The sequence below is a fragment of the Euleptes europaea genome, chromosome 9 (assembly GCF_029931775.1).
Source record: "Euleptes europaea isolate rEulEur1 chromosome 9, rEulEur1.hap1, whole genome shotgun sequence".
Classification (NCBI taxonomy): domain Eukaryota; kingdom Metazoa; phylum Chordata; class Lepidosauria; order Squamata; family Sphaerodactylidae; genus Euleptes; species Euleptes europaea.
Genome location: NC_079320.1, coordinates 46,157,132 through 46,179,022, shown reverse-complemented (window position 1 = coordinate 46,179,022; position 21,891 = coordinate 46,157,132). Strand labels below are relative to the sequence as shown.

The following is a 21,891-nucleotide window of genomic DNA, read 5'->3' as shown; positions in this document are numbered from 1 at the left end:
CACTGTGACTTAACCCAGCCCCAGGCGCGCCTGCTGGGCAGAGACCTCTCTGCCCCGGGGAAGACCCAGATCCGTGGCACCGGCTTGGTCCAAGGAATGCTCTTGGAAAACGACGACCATTTAATTTCAAAAATGTATAAAGGTGTTATTGCTGCTATATACGGAGCAAGCTCCAATTAAAGCAACGAGGATAGCCCGTGGCCCTGGCTTGGCATGCCGAGGACGCAAAGCGGCTGAGAGGAGCATGGGGCACCGACCGGCTGCCCCGGGGGCAACGCGGGCCCGTCGGAGGCAAGGGGGCTGGTGGATCCCGCTCTGCCTGTGCTGGTGTGCGGCCGGGGGCTGCCTGGGGCAGGTGTACCACCTCCGCCTGGCCGTGGACGAAGGGCTGCCGGCAGACACTCTGGTGGGGGACATCAGCGCGGGGCTGCCCCCCGGCGGGGCGCACCCGGGAGGCTTCTTCCTCTCGGAGGAGAGCGGCGAGTCGGCGGTGCTGGCGGATTTCCACGTGCACACGGGCACGGGCCTCATCCGCACGGCGCGGCCGCTGGACCGGGAGCGGCGGGCGCACTACGGCTTCGCGGCGGCCACCCTGCGGGGGGAGGTGGTGCAGGTGGAGATCGCCGTGGGCGACGCCAACGACCACGCGCCCCGCTTCCCCCGCGCCTCGGCCCGCCTGGCCGTCTCCGAGCTCAGCCCGCCCGGCAGCGCCTTCCGCCTGCCCGCCGCCAGGGACCCCGACGACGGCGCCTTCGCCGTCCAGGGCTACTCGCTGCTGCCCGCCGAGCCCGCCGGGGACGCCGGCGGGGGGCCGGGGGGCGCGCCGCTCTTCCAGCTGCGCTACGGCAGCCCCCCCGACGCCGCCCTGGACCTGGTGCTGCTGCGGCGGCTCGACCGCGAGCAGGAGGACACGTACCGGCTGCTGGTGGAGGCCTGGGACGGGGGCAGCCCCCGGCGCAGCGGCCGCCTGCGGGTGGAGGTCCAGGTGAGCGCCGGCGCGGGGTGGGGGCTTGGAGCGGTGGCCTCTGATCTGGAGAGCCGGGTTTGATTCCCCGCTCCTCCACATGACAGGGGAGGGCTAGTCGGGCGAAGCGGGTGGGTTTCCCCACTCCTGCCCAGGAAGGACGCCGGCTGGGTGACCTTGGGCTAGTCCCCCTCTCTCAGCCCCCCCTACTTTGGGTTGCCAGGTCCCCCTCTGCCTCCAGCGGGAGGTTTTCGGGGCAGAGCCTGAGGAGGGTGGGTTTGGGGAGGGACGTCAATGCCATAGAGTCCAATGGCCAAGGCGGCCCTTTTCTCCAGGGGAACGGATCTCTCCCGTCTGGAGATCAGGTGTAATAGCAGGAGAGCTCCAGCTAGTAGCGGGAGGTTGGCAGCCCTACACCTCCCTGCCAGGGCGTCTGTGGTGGGGAGGGGGACTGCCGGCCGGTCGGGTTGTGCCTTCAGCGGTGGAGAAAGCGGGCCCCTGCAGCTCTCCTCCTCCTCCTCCTCCTCCTCCCCCCCCCCCGGTGTCCTGCAGGTGCTGGACGAGAACGACAACGCGCCGGCCTTCGAGCGGGCCGAGTACCGGGCGGCGGTGCGGGAGGACGCGCCGGCGGGGAGCGCGGTGTGCCAGCTGCGGGCCAGCGACCCGGACGCGGGGGCCAACGGCGAGGTGCGCTACCGGCTGAGCCCCCGGCAGGCCGACCCGGCGGCGGCCGCCCCCTTCGAGGTGGACGAGCGCAGCGGGCTGCTGCGGCTGCGGCGGCCGCTGGACCGCGAGGCGCGCGCGCTGCACCGCCTGGCCGTCGAGGCCCGCGACGGCGGCGCCCAGCCCGAGGCCGCCACCGCCCTGGTGGCCGTGGAGGTGCTGGACGTGAACGACAACCCGCCCGCCATCGGCCTGCTCTTCCTCACCGACGCCGGCGCCAGCGTCTCCGAGGGGGCGGCCCGCGGCGACTACGTGGCCCGCGTCTCCGTCTCGGACCCCGACGACGAGGAGGAGGAGGGCGGCGGGGTGGCGCTGAGCCTGCAGGGCGGCGACGGCGCCTTCTCGCTGCGCCCGGCGGGCGGCGGGGTCTTCTTCGTGTGCGTCGAGGGGCCCCTGGACCGCGAGCGCCGCGCCGCCTACCAGCTGCGCCTGCTGGCCGTCGACTCGGGCTCGCCGCCCCTCGCCGCCCAGCGCCCGCTGCCCCTCCGCGTGGCCCGCCTCAACGACCACGAGCCCGTCTTCGCGCGGCGCCGCTACAACGCCGCCGTGCCCGAGCACGCCCCCGACGGCCTCTGCCTGCTGCAGGTAACCCGCGCCGGGAGCGGGCGGGCCGGGGGCGGGCGGGCGGGGGGAGAAGAAACAGGCGCCTCGGTACTGATGCCGGAGGTCAGGGAAAGGGCAGCGGGGCGAAGAACGCCGACAAACCGGGGGGCAACCGAGGTAAGCTCCTGAGAGACCGATATACATCCAATGCGCAAACACAAGTAGCCACACTATAACCATCACACAGTATGTACACAATAGACAGCCCAAGGGCAAAAGGTCTTTCAAAGGTCTCAGCAGAGTACTCAGCTGAGACCTTTGAAAGACTTTTTGCCCTCGGGTTGTATATTTTGTACATACTGTGTGTTGGTTATAGTGTGGCTACTTGTTTGTAAATTGCACCTTGTTTGTAAATGTTCTTCGCTCCTATACTGTTTTCCTAACCTCCAGGTAATAGATCTCCTGCTGTTACAACAGATCTCCAGCCAATAGAGATCAGTTCCCCTGGAGAAAATGGACGCCTTGGCCATTGGACTCTATGGCATCTAGGGCCCTCCCCTCCCCAAACCTCACCCTGTGGCGAAGAGGGACCTGGCAACCCTAGCTCTGGGAGCAGAAGCCAAGGCCTAGCTAGGGTTGCCAGGTCCCTCTTTGTCACCAACAGGAGGTTTTTGGGGCGGAGCCTGAGGAGGGCAGGGTTTGGGGAGGGGAGGGACTTCCATGCCGTAGAGTCCAATTGCCCAAGCAGCCATTTTCTTCAGGGGAACTGATCTCTATCAGCTGGAGAGCAGTTGTAATAGCAGGAGATGTCCAGCTAGTACCTGGAGATGGCAACCCGAAGCCTAGCCTTGGCTTGCCTGACCTGGATGGCCCTGGCTAGCCCGCTTTCCTCAGTTCTGGGAAGCCGAGTAGGGTCAGCCCTGGTTAGTAATTGGATGGGAGACCATCAGGGAAACCCAGGGGTTGTTATGCAGAGGCAGGTCGGCAGAAAACTACAGGTTGCCATAATTCGGCTGCGAGGGGTCAGCACTTTCCACCACCAGCTTTGGCTCAGGAGGGCAGGCAGGGTGGGTACACATGAACACACACGAAGCTGCCTTATACTGAATCAGACCCTTGATCCATCAAGGTCAGTATTGTCTACTCAGACCGACAGCGGCTCTCCAGGGTCTCAGACAGAGGTCTTTCACATTATCTACTTGCCTAGTCCCTTTAACTGGAGATGCCAGGGACCTTCTGCATGCCAAGCAGATGCTCTACCACTGTGCCATGGCCCCTCCCCAAGCTAAGTGCCAGACTGAAAGGGCAGTGTTCTCTATTTGAAATAGCGGAGATTTGGGGGGGGGGATGCAGCTGTTAAAACCCCTGTAGCACGGTAGTGTCACAAGCAGAACCTGTTGAAATTCCTTCTTGCCAGCTTAGTGCTTAGTTGTGCGTTGCGCTCCCAAGCAGTGCACCTGACCCAATAACTCAAATCAAACATTAGAGCATAACACAAAACACAGAGGCTAGTTTGGATGAAATGGCACAACTTTATTGATTGCAGCAGCAAGGCATTGGCATGGCATGGGGGTGTATCCAGACATCGACCTGCCACCCTGCAGGCCGATGCACATCTTCCCAGCACCCTTGCTGGGAAAGCGAGAGATGGCAGTCCAGGGACACAAGAGGGCGGCAGCCAGCTGTGTGGTCCCCTGCCACTCAGAGGAGGCCCGCCTGACAGCTCATGGCAAGGCCTGCCTCCCAGACAGCCCGAGTGAGGCTCGTCCCTGGCAGCCTCCCATCTTGGCATGTCACCTCCAGCCTCCTCCAAAATCCCGTACCGGGATCCTCCTATGGGAAAATTGGCACGCAGGCCGCTTTTCCCCAAAACTGGAATACTGCCCCAATGCCAAACCGCCAACAGTTGTGCGGAAGGAAAACTGAACAACATATAACATAGCGGAGGGTGGGTGGGTCAAAGCGCAAAGAAAGGAAGAGGAAGCGCCGGCGCGCGGCCCCTCCTTTTATGGCAGCAGGCCTCCGGCGGGCCCCGCCCCCGCAGCAGCCCTGAGCCGATTGGCTCAATCAACCGGCTCCCAGCCCACACAGGAAGTCACGTGGCTTCCCAGCTGGGAGTCGGGCGGAGCGCCGCCATTTCCTCACCGCCGCCATTCCAGGGCAGGCGCGGGGGCCCCCGGCCCGGCCGGGAAGCCCACGAGGCTCCCAGCCCCCTGGCTACCGCCCCCGGCTACAGCTCGTCCTATTTGAAATAGCGGAGATTTGGGGGAGGGGGATGCAGCTGTTAAAACCCCTGTAGCACGGTAGTGTCACAAGCAGAACCTGTTGAAATTCCTTCTTCTGATCATTCTTCAGTGGATTAAAATAGTTAAGTGGCACCTTAAAGCAGGGGTCCCTAACGTGGTGCCTTGTGGGCACCTGGTGCCTGCTGACACCTTTCCTGGTGCCCACCAAGGGTTTTTAGAAAGTGGGTGGGGCTAGCCAGGTGTGGCAATTGCCCAGCCAGGCCTCTGGTTGTCCATTGGAGATTTGATTGGCTATGCAGATGTTTAAGGGCATCTCTTTGGCAGCAACTGCCACTGCAGCTCAGGAAGCTCCATTGTGTGGCTGAATGGAAGTTGCAGCAGCCAGTTTGTGGCAACTATTTTGTGCCTGCGCCCACCGTGCTGTGTCAGATTTCAAAAAAGTTGAGGACCTTGCCTTAAAGACTAACAAGATTTTATTCCTGCATAAACGTGTCCTAACTAGAGCCTGCTTCCTTACTAAATATTTGTGAGAAATATGGGGAAACAAATAACAGGGATCAAGGGACCCTGAATGCTGGAAGTACAGGGGAAATGTAATTATGTTAAATTAAAATTTCTCTAGAATCCTGTATATTAACACAGCAGCTTTGATCACCCTAGGTGGGGTGATCCTGGCACATAGGAAAGGTAGGTCATCCTTATCCATGGCTGCCAGTCATATAACATTGCATAGCAGCTTAATCTTTTTTGCACGCCACTGCAGATCTGTATTTTGGATTGTTTGCAGTCATGTGTGTGAAGCAGAATCATGTGTGTGGCAGTAGATATGCACAGTTGTTTGGGGCAGGGGGACAATGTGCAGCAATGTCATGTACCACTAGGCCCCCTAATAGTCTATTGCGTAAACAGTTAAAATGGTGAAGCCACTGAAGGGTGATTTTTTTTTTTGAAACTTTGACTGCTTGATGCATCATGGGCAGGTGGTGAAATGGCAGCTCATCACTTCCTGGAACCCCCTCCCCGAAATTGTGAACTGTGTTGGGGGTAGAAAGTGCTGTCAAGTCACAGCCAACTTACGGCAACCCTGTAGGGCAGGGATGGGGAACCTCAGGCCCGGGGGCCGTATGCGGCCCCCGAGGACATTTTTGTGGCCCTCGAGAGCTCCAGGGCTCTGCCACGGAGGCACAGCACAGGGCAGCCCTCCCTGAGGATGTTCCTGGGGCCACGGCTTGCAGGGGTGCTGCGGCGCCCTTTGGACCTCCTCTCGCCGACTGATGGCTGTTGGTCGCCGAGAAGAGGGGGAGGGATGCTTCCCCCAGGGCTGCCCCCTATAGCCGCAGCATGCAGGAACGCCGAGGCACACTGTAAGCCCCTCTTGCTGCCTGTTGGCTGTTGAGCAGCAAGAGGGAGGGGGGGGGGAAAGAGACCCGCGGCAGAGCATGTGCGCAGGAGCCGATCAGGCTTCGGGGGGCCTTTTGTGGACTCTGGGGGTGGGAGGGCATGGAGCCTGGGGCCAGGTCTCGTGGGGCTGGCATGTGTGTGTGTGTGTGTGGGGGAGGCTTTTCTCTCTCCTTTACTTTCTGTCTCTTTCTTTGTCTGTCTCCCTCCGTCCTTTTCTTTCTCCCTCTCTTTCCATTTCTTTCTCCCTTTTCTTCTTTCTCTGTTTTCCTTCCTTCCTCCCTTGCTGATCGACTGCGGGCTGCGCCCCCCTGGCGCCTCGTTTGCTCGGGCCCACCGCTGGCTGACCTCCCGCCTGGGGGGGGGAGCGGGGCACCCTCCAGGCCTTCTTTGCATGGCCTCCCCTGGGGTTGCCAACCTCCAGGTGGTGGCCGGAGACCTGGCAACCCTAGCCTCTCCCCCCCACCGGGAGATCTACACCTGGTATGGCCCCCGAATGATGTTATAACTGTGCAAATGGCCCTTGGCAGGAAAAAGGTTCCCCACCCCTGCTGTAGGGTTTTCAAGGCAAGAGATTATCAGAAGTGGTTTGCCATTGCCTGCATCTGCATCGTGACCTGGACTTCCTTGGTGGTCTTCCATCCACATAGCCTGCTTAGCTTCTGAGATCTAACAAGATTGGGCTAGCCTCGGCCATCCAGGTTAGGGCTCTGAACCATGTTATCACAGGCTTAACAGCATGTTGCAGTATTCAAGGCACTTCCTGTCCAGAGTTTATATTGTGTTGCACATGGGACACCTGCATAGCTTTTTCCGTTGGTAAATTAGCTGTCTAAGGTGACCCTGGAGGGAGAATTAGTTGCTCTGTGTTTTCCAAGAAGCAGGGATTTTCACGCAAATTTAGGGGACATAGCCACACCTGGCTACTTTTGCAGTGTTTTGACTCCTTTACCATCTTTAAGCACTGGATTATTCCCAAAACTGGATTCCACCACCACCCCATACCAACTGTTTTCAAGTGCATCTGGCATTTTAGGTGTCAGGATGCTGAAACGCAATCCTTTCAACATGAACCAAGATCATAGAGTTGGAAGGGGCCATACAGGCCATCTAGATCAAACCCCTGCTTAATGCAGGATCAGCTCTAGGCCATCCCTGACAAGTGCTTGTCCAGCCTCTGCTTAAAGACTGCCAGTGAGGGGGAGCTTGCCACCTCCCTAGGTAGCTGATTCCACTGTCGAACAGCTCTTTAAAAACCTTTCTCCCTAATATTCAGCCGGTACCTTTCCGCCTGCCATTTGGAACAGCTCCCTGCCATCCTCTAAGTGACAGCCCTTCAAATACTTTGAGAGAGCCATCATGTCCCCACTCAACCTCTTCTCCAGACTGAACATTCCCAACTCCCTAAGCCTTTCCTCAATTGGCTTGGTCTCCAGGCCACTGAACATCCTCGTCGCTCTCCTCTGCGCCCGCCCAATTCTGTCCACATCCTTTTTGAAGAGAGGCCTCCAGAACTCGCCACAATACTCCAGGTGTGGCCTGACCAATGCAGTGTACAGCGGAACTATGACATCTTGTGATTTGGATGTTATGCCTCTGTTAATGCACCTCCAAGATCACATTAGCTTTTTGTTGTCGCTGCATCACTCTGGCTGCTCATATTTAACTTGTGGTCCACCCATGCCCCAAGATCCTGTTCACACACACTGCCACCCAGAAATATATACCCCATTCAGTATGCATGTCCCTCATTTTGTTTAAGCAAGGAAACTAGGGTTTATTTACAGAGAGGTATTCAAAGAGGAAACATGTCCCTCATTTTTGTTACCCAGATGTAGAACTTGGCACTTATCCTTGTTGAATTGCATCTTGTTCACATCCACCAGTGTGTTTGGATCTTGTTGAATTCTGTTTCTGTCTTCTGGTGTGTTCTCTGCTTCTCCCAATTTGGTGTCATATGCAAATTTAATGAGTAGTCCCTCCACACCCTCATCCAGATCTTTTATAAAAATATTGAAAAGTACTGGGCCCAGATAGACTCCTTCCCTGCTGCATTCCTCAGAAGTTCTGTGGCTGCTGTCCATGCCCCCACTTTTTTGTGGAGGGGGTTACTAGACCATAGATAGATAGATAGAATTTACTACTTCCACAGTCTCTTCCGAACTAAACCATCTACATTACTTCAGATAATAGAAACGTAGGCAGTCCAGTAGGTAAGGAACTCCCTGTACAATTCCAAATTTTGAGGTATGGCAAAGGTGTCACCTGTTACTTTCTGCTCTCAGTCATATGTATAAGCAGGGTTGGAGGATGGCAAACATTTTATACAGTTGGTTAAGGAATTTATTGTCACTATTTTTTTTACTAGTGTTAGCAGCTTCAATGGGATTGGGGCTCTTTAGTTGTGTAAGTCTTTCGCAAAGCATTTCTGTGTGCGTCCTTTCATCTCCCGTTATTTCTGACAGGCAGATTCTTCTCCGGATTGTGAATGGTGGGAAGGTAGATCACAGGGCACTTGATAAGTAACGTATCTAAAAACTGAATGGCGAGGGTTTACTTGATTGGATAGACTCCAGACAAGTGGAGTTATTACCACAATAAAGTGCCAGGAATGCACTTTAAAGGGAGTATTTAATCAGTAGAAGAAAGCTGCAGTTGTGTGTGGAAGGGCAGAGTAATTTCTATGAGCACAGCCACACGCTTGCTAGTTTTATGTGTCTTGAGAGGCCCAGATATTTACCTGGTATGTTCAAACAGATATGCAGCAACTCAGTTGTTAGGATTTACAGTTGGCCCTACGGCTCTGGTGTGCTGCTGATTGTGAAACTAATTTTCTCTTAATATGTTAATTTTGAGTTGGCGTTATAGAATGCCTCCTGTATATTCCAATGCATTGCCTTGAAGCAAGCAGCCCTGTGTGAAAGGCAGGTCTGAGAATGGTGTGTTTAGCCTTTGCATGGAAGTATCTAGGATAAGGAACGTCCATGATCACTGTTGTGTTGCTGTTACTGTTGGGAACTTTTTCTTTGCATTAACCCACATTTACCATATTAACTTAATTCTTGCTTCTTGTCCTGTCCTCAGTAGATCTGGTGAACAAAAAATAAAGGTCCTTTTCAGCATCTAAAATTTTTCAACATATCCTACCACTGCACTAAGCAGAGTTTGAAGCCAGGGCTCTCCACAACTTTGTACTGAAGTTTCAGCCTCCTTTGTTGATGTATCAGTTTCCTCTCCTGAGGTCAGCCATGGACACCATATATTCTGTGGCAGGAGAGAACAGTGCGTGACTGATGGTCTCCAGTATAAGTTTCCTATTTATACTGTGTGCTTCTTTGCTCTGAGATGTTTCTCCATTGGCTTCCCAGAGCAATAAATAAATACTTCTCGATCATGGCGCTGCTTACTTTGAATGAAATTACAATATCAGACATAGAGCCTCTGCAAAACATGATTTAATATACCCAGTTTGATGGCTCGTTTGAATGAAATTAACGTTGTTAAAATCTGGCATTATAGGAGTCTAGCCTTACATAGTTAGCATACAACTGAAACTAGAGCAACCAAAATAAAGAATGAGAGAAGCTGGAAATTCGCCTCTTGTGTGCCATTTGTTAGAGCAGTGTTTGTTTGCATCATATATCCATTAGACAAGAGTTTCAGTACAGTACAAGTTTTTTCTTTCTTTCTTGCAGTACTTAGTTTCTTTGTGGCAAGGTGGTTACAATAAATTTTGATGGATAGTTTATAGTTTTGAATTAATTGCCGGAAGTGGCTTTCTTTGATAAAGTAGCAGCCTCCCTTCTCACCCCTTGCCAGTAGCTCAGAGGTAGAGCATCTGCTTGGCATGCAGAAGGTCCCAGGTTCAATCCCTGGCATCTCTAGTTAAAGGGACTAGGCAAATAGGTGATGTGAAAGACCTCTGTCTGAGACCCTGGAGAGCCGCTGCCAGTCTGAGCAGACAATACTGACTTTGATGGACCCAGGGTCTGATTCAGTATAAGGCAGCTTCATGTGGTCATATTTGCTACATTACTGATACACCTGGAGCTGAGTGTGGGACTTGGCAGGAGAGTGTTGAAGTGGTTTGAGTCCTATGTAGTGGACCAAATGCAGAAGGTGGCTGTAGGGATGAGCAGTCAGAACTGTGGGATTTGGTATGGGAAATGCCACAGGGCCCATGCTGCTTTAACTGCTATGAGATCATTTGCAGCTTTGTAGCTGGGTGTCCTCAATATGCTGACGACACCCAGCTGTGTATTATGTCAAATAAGCCAACAGATGCTTCCATCTTGGTTCTGGACTACTGCTTGAATGCTTGGTCAGGTGGCTAAGGGGAATAAACTGAATTTTAACAAAATAGAGGTGGTGCCAGTCTTGGAGGATGGGGTGTTATTTTCTTCTGTTGATGGAAGACTGTGAAGAGCTTTGAAGGCTTGCTAGATCCTGATCTCCAGTTGGAGAAGCAAGCTAATATGATGGCTGAAATCGCATCTTTCTGATGAACGTGGCTTGGAAGCTTATTCTTTACTTGCAGGCAGATGGTCTAATCTATGTCTTGAGGCTTGATTATTGTAGCATGCTCTACATGGGACTGCAGTTGAAGATAGGAGCAAAATGCCCCAGCCCATTTGCTATCTGAGGCAAGTCTTTAGGAGTATGTTACTCCCATCCCAAGATCTCTTCAGTACTTTTAAATTCCATAAATATGTACAATTTTATGTGCTGAATAAGTTATAAATTATGTCATTTATGTTGTTAGAACAGTAAAATTAGTTTAAATTGTTTGGAAAGTATTCCATAAATTTCTGTTCCTCCCCCCCCCCCGCCAAATTTCTGTTTTTCCGCCATAGCTTCAGTATTTCCAGAAACTTTACATGTCTAGTTTGATGGCTTACCTTTGTGACTTGGGAGCTACATACCCAAAGGGCTGCCTGTCCCTGCATGTAGCCGTATGGTGGCTCCGTTCCCTCTGCTTCTACTTTCCCTCTGTCCCCTCCCTTGCTAGGGTGAGATCAGCTGCTTGCTGCCCAGACATGGGCCTTCTCAGTTGTTGTCCCACTTCGTTGGGACATCCTCCTAGAGGAGGCAAGGAAAGCTCCCAACTTGCTGGTATCTCGGAATTTACCGTAGGAGGGCTCTGAGTCACCAATTGAAGAATGGTTTTTAGACAATGGGCATGTCTGTTAATGTCCTGTATTGCTGTCTGTTCAGCAATATGTTGACTTCATTGGTTTAATTTCGTTTTAAATGTAGAAGGTTTAAAATTGTTTTGTTCTTTTTCTGTGTTGTTACTTACCTTGGGTTCAAACTATATCAAGCGAAAGTCAGGTCTAGAATATTATTAATAAGCAAATCATTGTGAACATTGAATCTGTAATTCTTTCAGTAGCTGAAGCAGTGTTCCAGAACTGTTATAGATTGAAGTATTTTTGCTTATTGCTTCATAATGGGGGCTTTAAAAAGCAACCAAACAGGAGGCAGAGGCAGAATGTTAGTTTTAAACAACATTTTCCTACCTGCCTCGTTAATTGCAGTGTTCTCTTCCGTCTGTTTTAGTCTTGTGCTTCAGAATTTCATTTCATAATATTGCAGTCTCTATATACCAATTCTGTTACAGTGCTTGTGTCAGCATTTTTCTGGCAATCAGGTTTTTTTTAAAAAATGAGGCTAGTAATAAAACAGTTAAGCTCCTGTGGTCTGCCTTTGCTGGAAATTAGTTATGAGGAGAGAGACATTTGGGTACAATTGAAATAAAACAGTGGCTGTTCTGTTTTCTGTAATAATTTATACATCACCATCAGTATTCTCGGTGCCTTACTGGATTTCATAAGCAAAAGACAGAGCACTACGTCAAGACACTTACAATCTAATAGAATTACCCTAATCTAGCTCTGTGGCGGGCCACTAGTCACACATAAAAAATAGTGGGCCAGGTAACAATATGTCTCCCCATTCACATCAAAATATGTCCAGCTGTGTCATTGGGACTTGGATGGGATCAATGGGACCTTCACAAAACTACATTTTCTGGTGTTCTTTAGAAGAAAACTAGGACAATATAATCGGTTTCAGAACTGTTAAGTTGTAAGCGTGCCATGGTTACGTCAGAGTGACAATACAAAGATTTTCATGATGTTTAGCAGCAAAAAAAAGTTGTGTACTTGTAAAGGTGTTGGTGTGCTGGCAAACAAAATGGAGGTAGAGATGAAGGTTGTCCTTGTCAGATACGTGAAGAGCAAGCCGAGCCCCAGTGCTGCTGCCATACCTCAGGGGCTCACCTGAGGCCTGGCTGTTGGCTTATGGGTACAGGAAGAAATTTATGGGCATGTCATGCCCTTCAACTTCTCTCATGACATCAGCCCCAGCAGTGCTTTCAGCACTTCAGGGGCTCACCACAGTTGCTTGGGTGGAAACCTTGCCATGGGTGCTTTGCAAAATGGTCTGGCATGGTGGTGTTTGAGATACAGGCTGGGATTGCCTACCCTAAATCTGGTGATTTGTCTTATCAGTAAATAATTTCATGTATTTGTTTTCTTTTATACCATACCTTTGTCCCCAGGTATGGGGGGACGGACCCAAAGCATCTAAGGTTGTTCTCCTCACCTCCATTTTATCCTCACAACAACTATGTGTGAGGTAGGTTAGCCTAAGAGTGTGTGACTGGCCCAAGGTCACCCAGCAAGCAGAGGACCAAACTAGACATGATGGTGTCTTCATGTCTGTCAAGGATCACAGTTGGGCCTTGTCACATTTTAAATTACCTCATATTGGCTTTAAAAGAGCAACACTAGTCCTATAGTAGATATAAAGGACGCCATCATGTCTAGTTTGGCCCACAATTGGGATTTGAACCTTGGTCTCCCAGATTCCAATATGACACTAGACAACACTGCCTTTCTTATGAGGAACTGTGTACATGGGAGAGGGGAATGAATGAGTGAAAATCTCCCCTCAAAGATACTATGAGGCCTTGGGCACCTTTATATCCTGGCAGCCCTTGGTAATAATTTTATAGATTCTCTGAGCATAACATAAATGCACAATAACATTTTTATCATGCTTCTTGAATATAGGATTAAACTCTTGTCAGTACCTTAAGAATATGCAGATAGAAATAATAGATTTTGAACTCTTTGAGTCCCCCCACCCTTCATTTTTCTATTTTTTTTTAATATGGAGTGTTGTGGACTTCTTTATTTCATGACAGAATTCCACTGAATCAGTCTGGTGCCACAAAAGTATTACACTCTACGTTAATAATGTTCATTTGATTACTCACAAAATGCCTGTTCCTTGCAGAATGTGGTATAAATCCTCGCCCCCAGAAGAAGCCATTGATTCCAGTGGGGATGGGGGAAGCGCTCTGCTGATTGTTCATTCCATGCTGTGTTGCTTGATGCCCTACTTTACATTTTACTGAATTCCCTGGTCCATGACTTGAATTAAAGTTCAATCAGTTGGCTGCGGCAATATGACCTTCACAGGTCATTTTGTTTTCTGCTTACAAGCCAATCTTTTCATGTCACCCTACTCTTGATAAACATACGTTTTTGAAGTGCAGTGAAAAAACAGCCAAATATGTCTCATTAGCATATTTTTCCTGAGGTTAAAATGACTTTCAGATTTAAATAATATTCTAAGCTTACGCAGTTACTTTTGGTGGATTTTAAAATGTATTTATAATGACTTTGGGTCCATTATTCAGTTTAGGGATGCTTACACTTAGACTAGTAGTGGCTCCTAAACTTTTCAGGAGTTTACAGCTGTGGTATCTCACCTGCGCTGAAAAGGAGATCGAGCTGCCTGTTATTCTCCTGGTACACAGTTGTCACCATTGTGTGTAAATTGGGGCAGTGCACAAATTATCCAGCTTTGGTACGCATGAGCCCATGCTCAGAAGCAATCTGGGCTTAGGATTTATTTATTTAATTTTTATTTTATTAAGCTTATAGCCCTCCCTCCCCAGCAAAAGCTGGGCTCAGAGCAGCTCACACAACAACATAGATTATACAATAAAACACAATAAGAACTTATTCAAACAATGGTTAAAATCTGCCCCATAAAATCAATAAATAGAAAACAACGTGAATCTGATGGTTCACTTAATTGTGACATATAGGCCACAGTAGGGCCGTGCAGATAGTCCTAGCCCCCCATAAGATAGAATAAATTCAAGGGATGGAGGGTAGGGTAGGTACTGATGCAAGAAAATCAAGTGTACTGATCAAGTATACTGATGCTAGAAAATAAGTGCATTGTCCTGTTCGCACATAGTAGCATTATTGGGAGGGTCGTGGGTAGTGTGAACTCCCTTTAATGCATGGCTTGAGCATCAACATGGTAGCAACTGAAAGGAAAAAGTTCATAATGAAAAACTGTTGATTAAGCTTGTTTGTTATGTTTGGACACTTTTAAAAAGAAATACTGTGAATTTACAACAAAGCAGTTGCATTATCATTATAGGTTCAATGTAATTGTCAATTAAAAAGGTAGCGCACCCCTGTCAATGATTTTCTGACCTGTAATCAAAACTGTAAAGTAGTTTCATTTGCAGGCATGTCTTCGCAAGGAGTCTTTGGTAAGACATTTAGAAGCCACTGTCCACAAAAGCTAGGCAGAATATGTCTTTTCATTGGGCATACTTAGAATGTAGAATGTTTAGGCATTATAATAATGGTAACATATTTAGGTTTAATATTACCCATTTCTAATAATAATGTTGCAAAATTTGCAACCTGGAGTGCTGAAGAAGCAAAATTGGACAAATGCTATTCATATGCACTGATGCATTGATCTACAGTTGGGCTGAGATTGGGCTTGCTCGCTATGTCAGGTTCTTTATACAAAGCTGTTTTTTACTGAGTCAAAACATTGGTCTACCAAGGTTAGTGTTGTCTTCTTGGATTGGCAGTGGCTTTCATATCAACTACTACCTGGGACCTTCTGCGAGAACATATAACTCATATCTGACTGCTAGGCAGGATACAGAGTAGGTACCATGGACTCGACCTGTATATTCCATGAAGTAGAAATAGAGTATCCTTAAGACAGTTGTGCTTCCTGCAGCCCCCCACCCCCATGCAGTAGTAATACCAGCCTACCCTGTAGAGTTGTTGTTAAGGATTAGAGAACAAATGTAGGAGAACATCTGAAATTCATTTATAGCCCACCTTTTCCCCTAATGGGGACCCAAAGGGGCTCACATCATTCTTCTCTCCTTCATGTTATCCTTACAACAAGCCCGAGAGGTAGGTTAGGTTGGACATGTATGACTATCCCAAGGTCACCCAGCAAGCTTCCATGGCAGAGCAGGAATTCAAACCTGTGTCTCCCTCATCTGACATTCTTAACTACACCAGTATATTATTACTGGTTTAGGCATATAGTATTTTTTTTTAAATGACACAGTGAACATGTGAATAGTTGTTGCTGTTGTTGATGATGTAGAACAGGGCACCACGACGCCTGCCAACACCTTTTCTGGAGCCTGAAAGTGTTTTTTAGGAAATGGATGGAGCCATATAGGGCTTTTGCCCAGCACGACTTCTGATTGACTGTTGGAGATTTGATTGGTTCTGCAGATTTTTAAAAATCTTGCTTTGACAGCACCTCTCACCACAGCTCAAGGATCTGCATTGTGTTACTGAAGTCAAGCTGTGACAATCATTGTATGGCTGGCTCTGCCTCTTGCGGCAGCCATTTTGTTGCTGCGCCCACCACGCAGTGTCAGAATTGCAAAGGTGCCTGCAGGCTCATAAAGGTTGGGGACCACGGATCTAGATTTTGAAAAATCCCTCAGTTTTCAGGGTACTGAAATTTTTTCAGTGTTTCACCTACTTATTCCATGAGCTCAATTTCCCTATTTGCATTATATCCACCTACATATGTCAACACACAGTCACTGTATAATTACTGTACTATTTTGTGGTGATGAATTGGTGCTTACTACTATTAGCAATCTCAGTCTGAGCACCATTTTCCTCCTCTCCCCCCCCATATTAAATCTAAAATCCTAACACAATAATAAAATGGAGTCAAGATAATTGTTTATTATTTCATTGAAGTATGCTTGGGGAGAGAAAATTAAAAACATAAAATGATATTTGACATTTATTACTCCTGTCACACTTTACAAACAAAATGAGCAGAATGCTTTACAATTTTTATTAGATATTCAGGGCTTTTAAATGATGGAGCAGAACCATAAAATGATTCACATGGGAAAAAAGAGTTGATTCACATGGGAAAATGATTCACTTGGGAAAAAAGAGTTGATAACACCTGGGTTTAAGAGGTGTATGCCTAAGATGATGTTTTCAGCATCAGTTAAATACGTTGCTGACTACGTGGCTCTTGATTTATGGCTAGAAAAAACCGTTTGGAGAGAAGTGGGAAAGAAAGGAGCTCTGTAAAGAATAAGAGGAAATACAACCAGTGATGAATTCTCTATAGTTGGAAAAAAGCCAAATATCTTGGAAGACTGGGATCTTGTAGCTTGTCACTTGGATTCCTAATTGATGCTGACTGTTTTTAAAAACTTGTTTCCCTGTATTATTCCCCCCCACATACACCTGAGACATAGCAAGCAATCAGCAGTTGTTTTTTCACCCATCCGTAATTTGAGCTCACTGCAGCCTGTACATTTGGTACTGGGGTCAACGTGGAGATGTTAGTGAACGTTATGAAGAAAATGCATAATTCCCTGCTCTGATGGGAGAGGGGGTGGGGTGGGCTTCACTGTAGAGAGAAAAACAGCCAGCTTTTGTCCTTTGCCTACCATGTCTCATCAGAAAAGACAATGTAGGAGAACAAACACTACTGTTCTGCTCTCCACTGCAAATGGTCCCCCCATATAATGTTTGCTTAATTCGCCCCCCCTTCCAGGTTCTGAAACTAGAAGTGGGTCTGCATTTGAATGTGAAGAGTAGGTAAGTTTGAGCACTCCTCTCACAGATGTTCCTTAAGTCACATTATCCCATTTCCCATTATCCCTGCGAAGCTGGAGTTAGGATCATGCGTTGTCAGAGGTAAAATAAAATTTGGCCTTGGAAAGCCAATCTCTGACTGCTCTGGAGGATTTTCCACTTCATTGGCTGCTATGCATCATGGGACAAGACAGTGTTTCTTACTTTGTGAACCGTTTACAGCTAAGCATTGTGTCAGTTATGAATAGTTACCTTAGAACTGCTTCACACATAGCACTTTTCAACTACATCTTCCCAACATATACCTGCATATACTGATAGTATGTGTCTAAAGTTGTGTGTTGTGTGTGTGAAGTGTCGTCAAGTCACTTCCGACTCATGGTGACCCTATGAATCAATGTCCTCCAAAGTGTCCTATCCTTAACAGCCTTGCTCAGATCTTGCAAACTGAGGGCTGTGGCTTCCTTTGTAGAGTCAATTCATCTCTTGTTGGGTCTTCCTCTTTTCCTGCTGCCCTCAACTTTTCCTAGCATGACGGTCTTTTCCAGTGACTCTTGTCTTCTCATAATGTGACCAAAGTACGACAGCCTCAGTTTAGTCATTTTGGTTTCTAGGGTCAGTTCAGGCTTGATTTGATCTATAACCCAAATGTGAAGGCAATCTGGCTGCGACATCTGTCACCCCATTGATCACCAGGGTTGATTCGGCTGGTCTGGCTGGCTAGGCGGGTGTCCCCTACCTCCCTCACCGCTCCATGTGCGTCCCTCCTGAAGCTGTGCGCTTCGTGGAAGAGGACAACCATCCCCGATAGGAGTGTACTGTTCTTCGGTCAAGGGTATACGATCTATAACCCACTGATTTGTTTTTTTGGCGGTCTAGGGTATCAGTTAACACTCCTCCAACACCACATTTCAAAGGAATCTACTTTCTTCCTATCAGCTTTCTTCATTGTCCAGCTCTCACACCCATACATAGTAATAGGGTCTAAAGTTACAGGTGTCTAATTTTCTGCGATTGCATGTAATTGGAATACAAGTGGCAGCATGCTGAAACGGTACAGTCACTTTTTAAATGTGGTTGACATATTTTATTTACATACATGATCAGGAAACATAATCTTTATAGTCAGTTTTTTATGGGGGTGGAACTATTTTGTTTCCTCAGCTAAAAAGAACACCCTGCTTTCTTAATGGTGATAACAAGCTGTTGGCATTCCCCATGGAGAGAATGATGAATTATACTGGCTGTAAATAAAGCAAAATATGTTGTAATGGTTAGTCGCATCACAAATGTTTTTATGTCCGTGGAACTTGCAAGCGAACAAGTATTTGGCATTGTAATTTTGACTTTTTAACTTTCACTTTATTCTTGTATATTGACTTCAAATTGGGCCTCTTTTTCACTTGGCCAACCAAGTGTTTTCTTGCGGCGTTTTCTGACTTGTCTTTTGGGAACGTTGCCACATAAACACTGTAAATGGTGAAAATGCTTAAAGTCCTTTGTTCTCTATATAAGAAAGACAGATATTGGTGCAACTTAGAACTAAATTAAGATCACAAGTTTTGAAAACAACTTCTTCTTAAGAAACAGTTGTGTGTGCGTTTTAATTTGATTTCTATTAAAGCTCCTCATTTTAAAGATGGTTGAGGACGTGCAGCTCTGGATTTTCTTGTCTCCTTTGTTTCCTCCTTTGGGGCCAAGCAAAATATTTCAAAAAAATATATAAACCAGACTTTGCTTATTCTTAAAAATTTCTGTTGCTTGCACAGCAAACTTCTTACATAAAGGTCAGGACATTTTTAGACCTGAGTGCTTTACTTTGAAGTTTGGCTTATTTTAAGCAAGAAGCTGTTAATAGTATCACAATTACTTTTTATATCCATAACAAGCAAATATATAAGTTTCCATCCCTGACAGATGTCTTAGTATCCTGCAGTGACCTTGAAGGCTCTTGGAGTGCGATTTCCTTCCCTCTTATGCAGAGAATTGGATTGTCATGCTTGTGTCTACTTCGCTTCCAGCGCTGGTACTTACATCTGGCATATGGAAAAGGGTGATGGGAAGGTCAGTTTTTTAAAACCTTAAAACATGCTTGAGACAAACAACTTTTATTGTTTTACCAATATAAACAAATGCATATGGTTGGATGTAATTTCCACAGAACTGGATGTACATTTCCATTTTCAGAAACTATTTAAAGCTGTTATATGTGGAGTCAGTTTACTCTGCATTCCATGCATCCATTGCTTTGAAGGAGTGGATAAACTTGAAAACAAGTGAGCCAAACCTTTTCAAATCATGTGAATAGAATTTTTCATAGTGTTCACTGTTGATTAAGAAAACTTTGAACATCCAGATATTTGGGATGGGCAGCAGAGTGGACTGATACCGACAAGCTCTAGGTGTGCTAGTAATTACTTTAACACTTCATGATGAATCCAAATTAATGAGATTTAGCTAGATTTTTAGTGGTGGACAGACAGGAGTAGTGTGGGGGGGATTGGGCTGTTGCCTGCTGACAATGAGTAGAGTCTTATGGAACTTCTCTTTTAACGGCATAGCTTTCCTTGTCCATTCAAGAGCCTCTTTCTCTGGCAGAAGCCCCCCCCCCCAAATCCTTTCATCACAGGAAATAGCTGCATTTAGCAGAAAAGTTCCATAGTATCTGTGATGTGCTGGGGAGAAGGAGCTGGGAACTTTCAGAAAACTGGGAGGAGTTGTTGTCACCAGCAGTGGGATTTAGTTAGACAAACAGGATGCTACAGCCCACCCTTTTGGCTCATTCAGACACCCTGGGTGGGGAGCTTTGTGAGTGCCAGTCAGAGAACAGTAAAAAACAAAACAAATGGAGCTGGGATGCAAGGTTTACTACTTCCTTTCATCCTCACTGTAGAGTTGCTGAGGGGATTCCTGAGTGTGCGCAGAGAACACAAACGGGAGGCATGGGAACAGCTTATTCCAAGTCAGGGCAAAGAAATAATAAAAGGGGTGGTGGTGGAACTCTGGATCTAAATAGTGAGAAGCAATAGGGACTCAAGCAGAAATCCAGAAAGGCAAAAGCAAAATGAAACCACAAATACATCAGCTAGCTGATATATTTCCTAGCCATTCTAGGACATCATGTTTCTGGGTGACTTGCCTCAGGGTCAAGTCCTTTAAGCTTTGAAGAAGAAGAAGAGTTGGGTTTTATATCCTGATTTTCTCTACCTTTAAGGAGTCTCAAGCCAGCTTACAATCGCCTTTCCTTCCTCTCCCCACAATAGACACCTTGTGAGGTAGGTGAGGTTGAGAGAGTTCTGAAAGAACTGTGACTAGCCCAACGTCACTCAGCAGGCTTCATGTGTAGGAGTGGGGAAACCAACCCGGTTCACCAGATTAGAGCCCACTGCTCATGTGGAGGAGTGGAGAATCAAAGCTGGTTCTCCAGATTAGAGTCCACTGCTCTTAACCACTACATCACTCTGGTTCTCATGCTGGCCACCAGTAGTCAAGATCCAAATGAAGAGCAGTCGTTTTTGCATATCCTTGTATTGATGATTTGGGCTTTAGTGCTTACTTATCCCGTCAGTTTAATTTCAGCAGGAAAGTTGGGATTTATTTCCTCAGCTAGGTCAGATGGTCCTTTCTGGATGTGATTGGTGATCAGTTCACAGATAATTTTGCTTGGCTATTGTGTCCTTTTTGGAATTGTAAGACTTTGGGGTGACTGACAATCTTTCTAGGCTGTGAGATCCATTCCCCCCTTGTGGATCCTTCCAGGCCATGGCACCACCCTCAGTGTTGTTAGCAGGAGCATGCTAACAAAAGGGAGGGGCTACTTTTAGAATCAAGTCCACATAAGGTTTGTTGCTTTAAGAAAGAAATGTATGTTCTTTATTGTTAAAGAAATCCATACTGTAATAGGAAACATATGCATTCTAGCTATCTGTCTACCTATAGGATGGAGAGAGATTCTGAAAGCACATGTTGCTACCATGGAGTTCAGAGAGGGAGAGAGCAAGGAAGTCCCTGAGCTTAGCATTAAAAATCCCTGAATAAACAAAGAGACAGAAGCAGTACTGACAAGAAGGAGAATACAGAGGAATCTGACCTCTCCACCTTACTAGCTGTACTGCCCCCTCTGGAGTATTGGTGTGCTTGGTGCAAAGAAATGTTGGGAAGTCTTTCACTTCCAACAGGGTTTTGGCTTCATGTGTCCAGCCATTTCATCCTTTAGAGGAAAAGGGGGTTAAAGGATGTAGGATTGGTCTGGCATCACAGTATCCAAGTGGATATCTTATATACTTTGCTGCTCTCAAGCTATCTGTAAGCAGTAGAAGAATATGCAGGTTAGTAGGCTGTGGTCCAAAACGATCACAAGTAGTAAGTGAGGATGCCAAGAATCCTTTTATTTATTTTAAATACCACTTTCAATTTTACAAACTTTCAAGGCAATTAATAAACAAAACCAGACATTCAAACCCTGAGATGGAAGAAAAGGGAATGAATTTATTGTGTCTTTACTGATTCTCCATGAATGAATCTTCGTGGGTTGGAGCCAAGTTCCCCTTCGGCAAGTGGAATGAATCTTTTGCTCCTGGAAGGGGAGGGGAGTCATTCCTGCAGAGTCCTAAGTTCGGTGATCCTTAGAAGTGGCTTTTTGGGAGTATGGGAGGGGAGAGGGGGCTGCAGTAAGAATGAAAAAGCTGGAAAGGTTTGTTCCATGAGTGGAGCTCTGCTTGTGGTTCTTGGGATTCATTCCCGCATCCCTAGAGAGGCCCCTCTCATGTTCTGTTCCATGGCATATGTGTTTCAGTAGACTAGAGGACATGGGTAAACTCATGAGATGCTGTTTTGCAGTGTGATTCCTCCTATGTGCCCGTGTATTCTAATCAGAAACTGTTTGAGGAGGTTGAGTGACCAACCGTTTTTGTTGTGTTGCTCTGGCATCGTTTGAGTAAAGATTCTGGAATGGTTGGTGATCTGCCTCTTCTTACATGGATAAGGGAAGGTTTAACTTGCTTTGAAAAAAAGAATGCATGTTTCATGATACCTTCTAATTATACTCTTGATTCATTTGTAAATCATGGCAATTATTGTCTCAAAAGAC

The 21,891-nt window shown here is 47.5% G+C and overlaps 1 protein-coding gene across 1 annotated transcript in view; it reads left to right on the top strand.

Moving 5' to 3' along the window:
- Window positions 1–244: 244 nt before the first annotated feature.
- DCHS2 (dachsous cadherin-related 2) overlaps window positions 245–21,891 on the top strand; it is a 109,314-nt gene continuing 87,667 nt past the window's right edge. Inside the window, exons 1-2 of the mRNA XM_056855047.1 lie at window positions 245–985; window positions 1,517–2,272. Coding sequence (XP_056711025.1) covers window positions 245–985; window positions 1,517–2,272 — 1,497 coding nt within the window. The remainder of the gene's footprint in view (window positions 986–1,516; window positions 2,273–21,891) is intronic.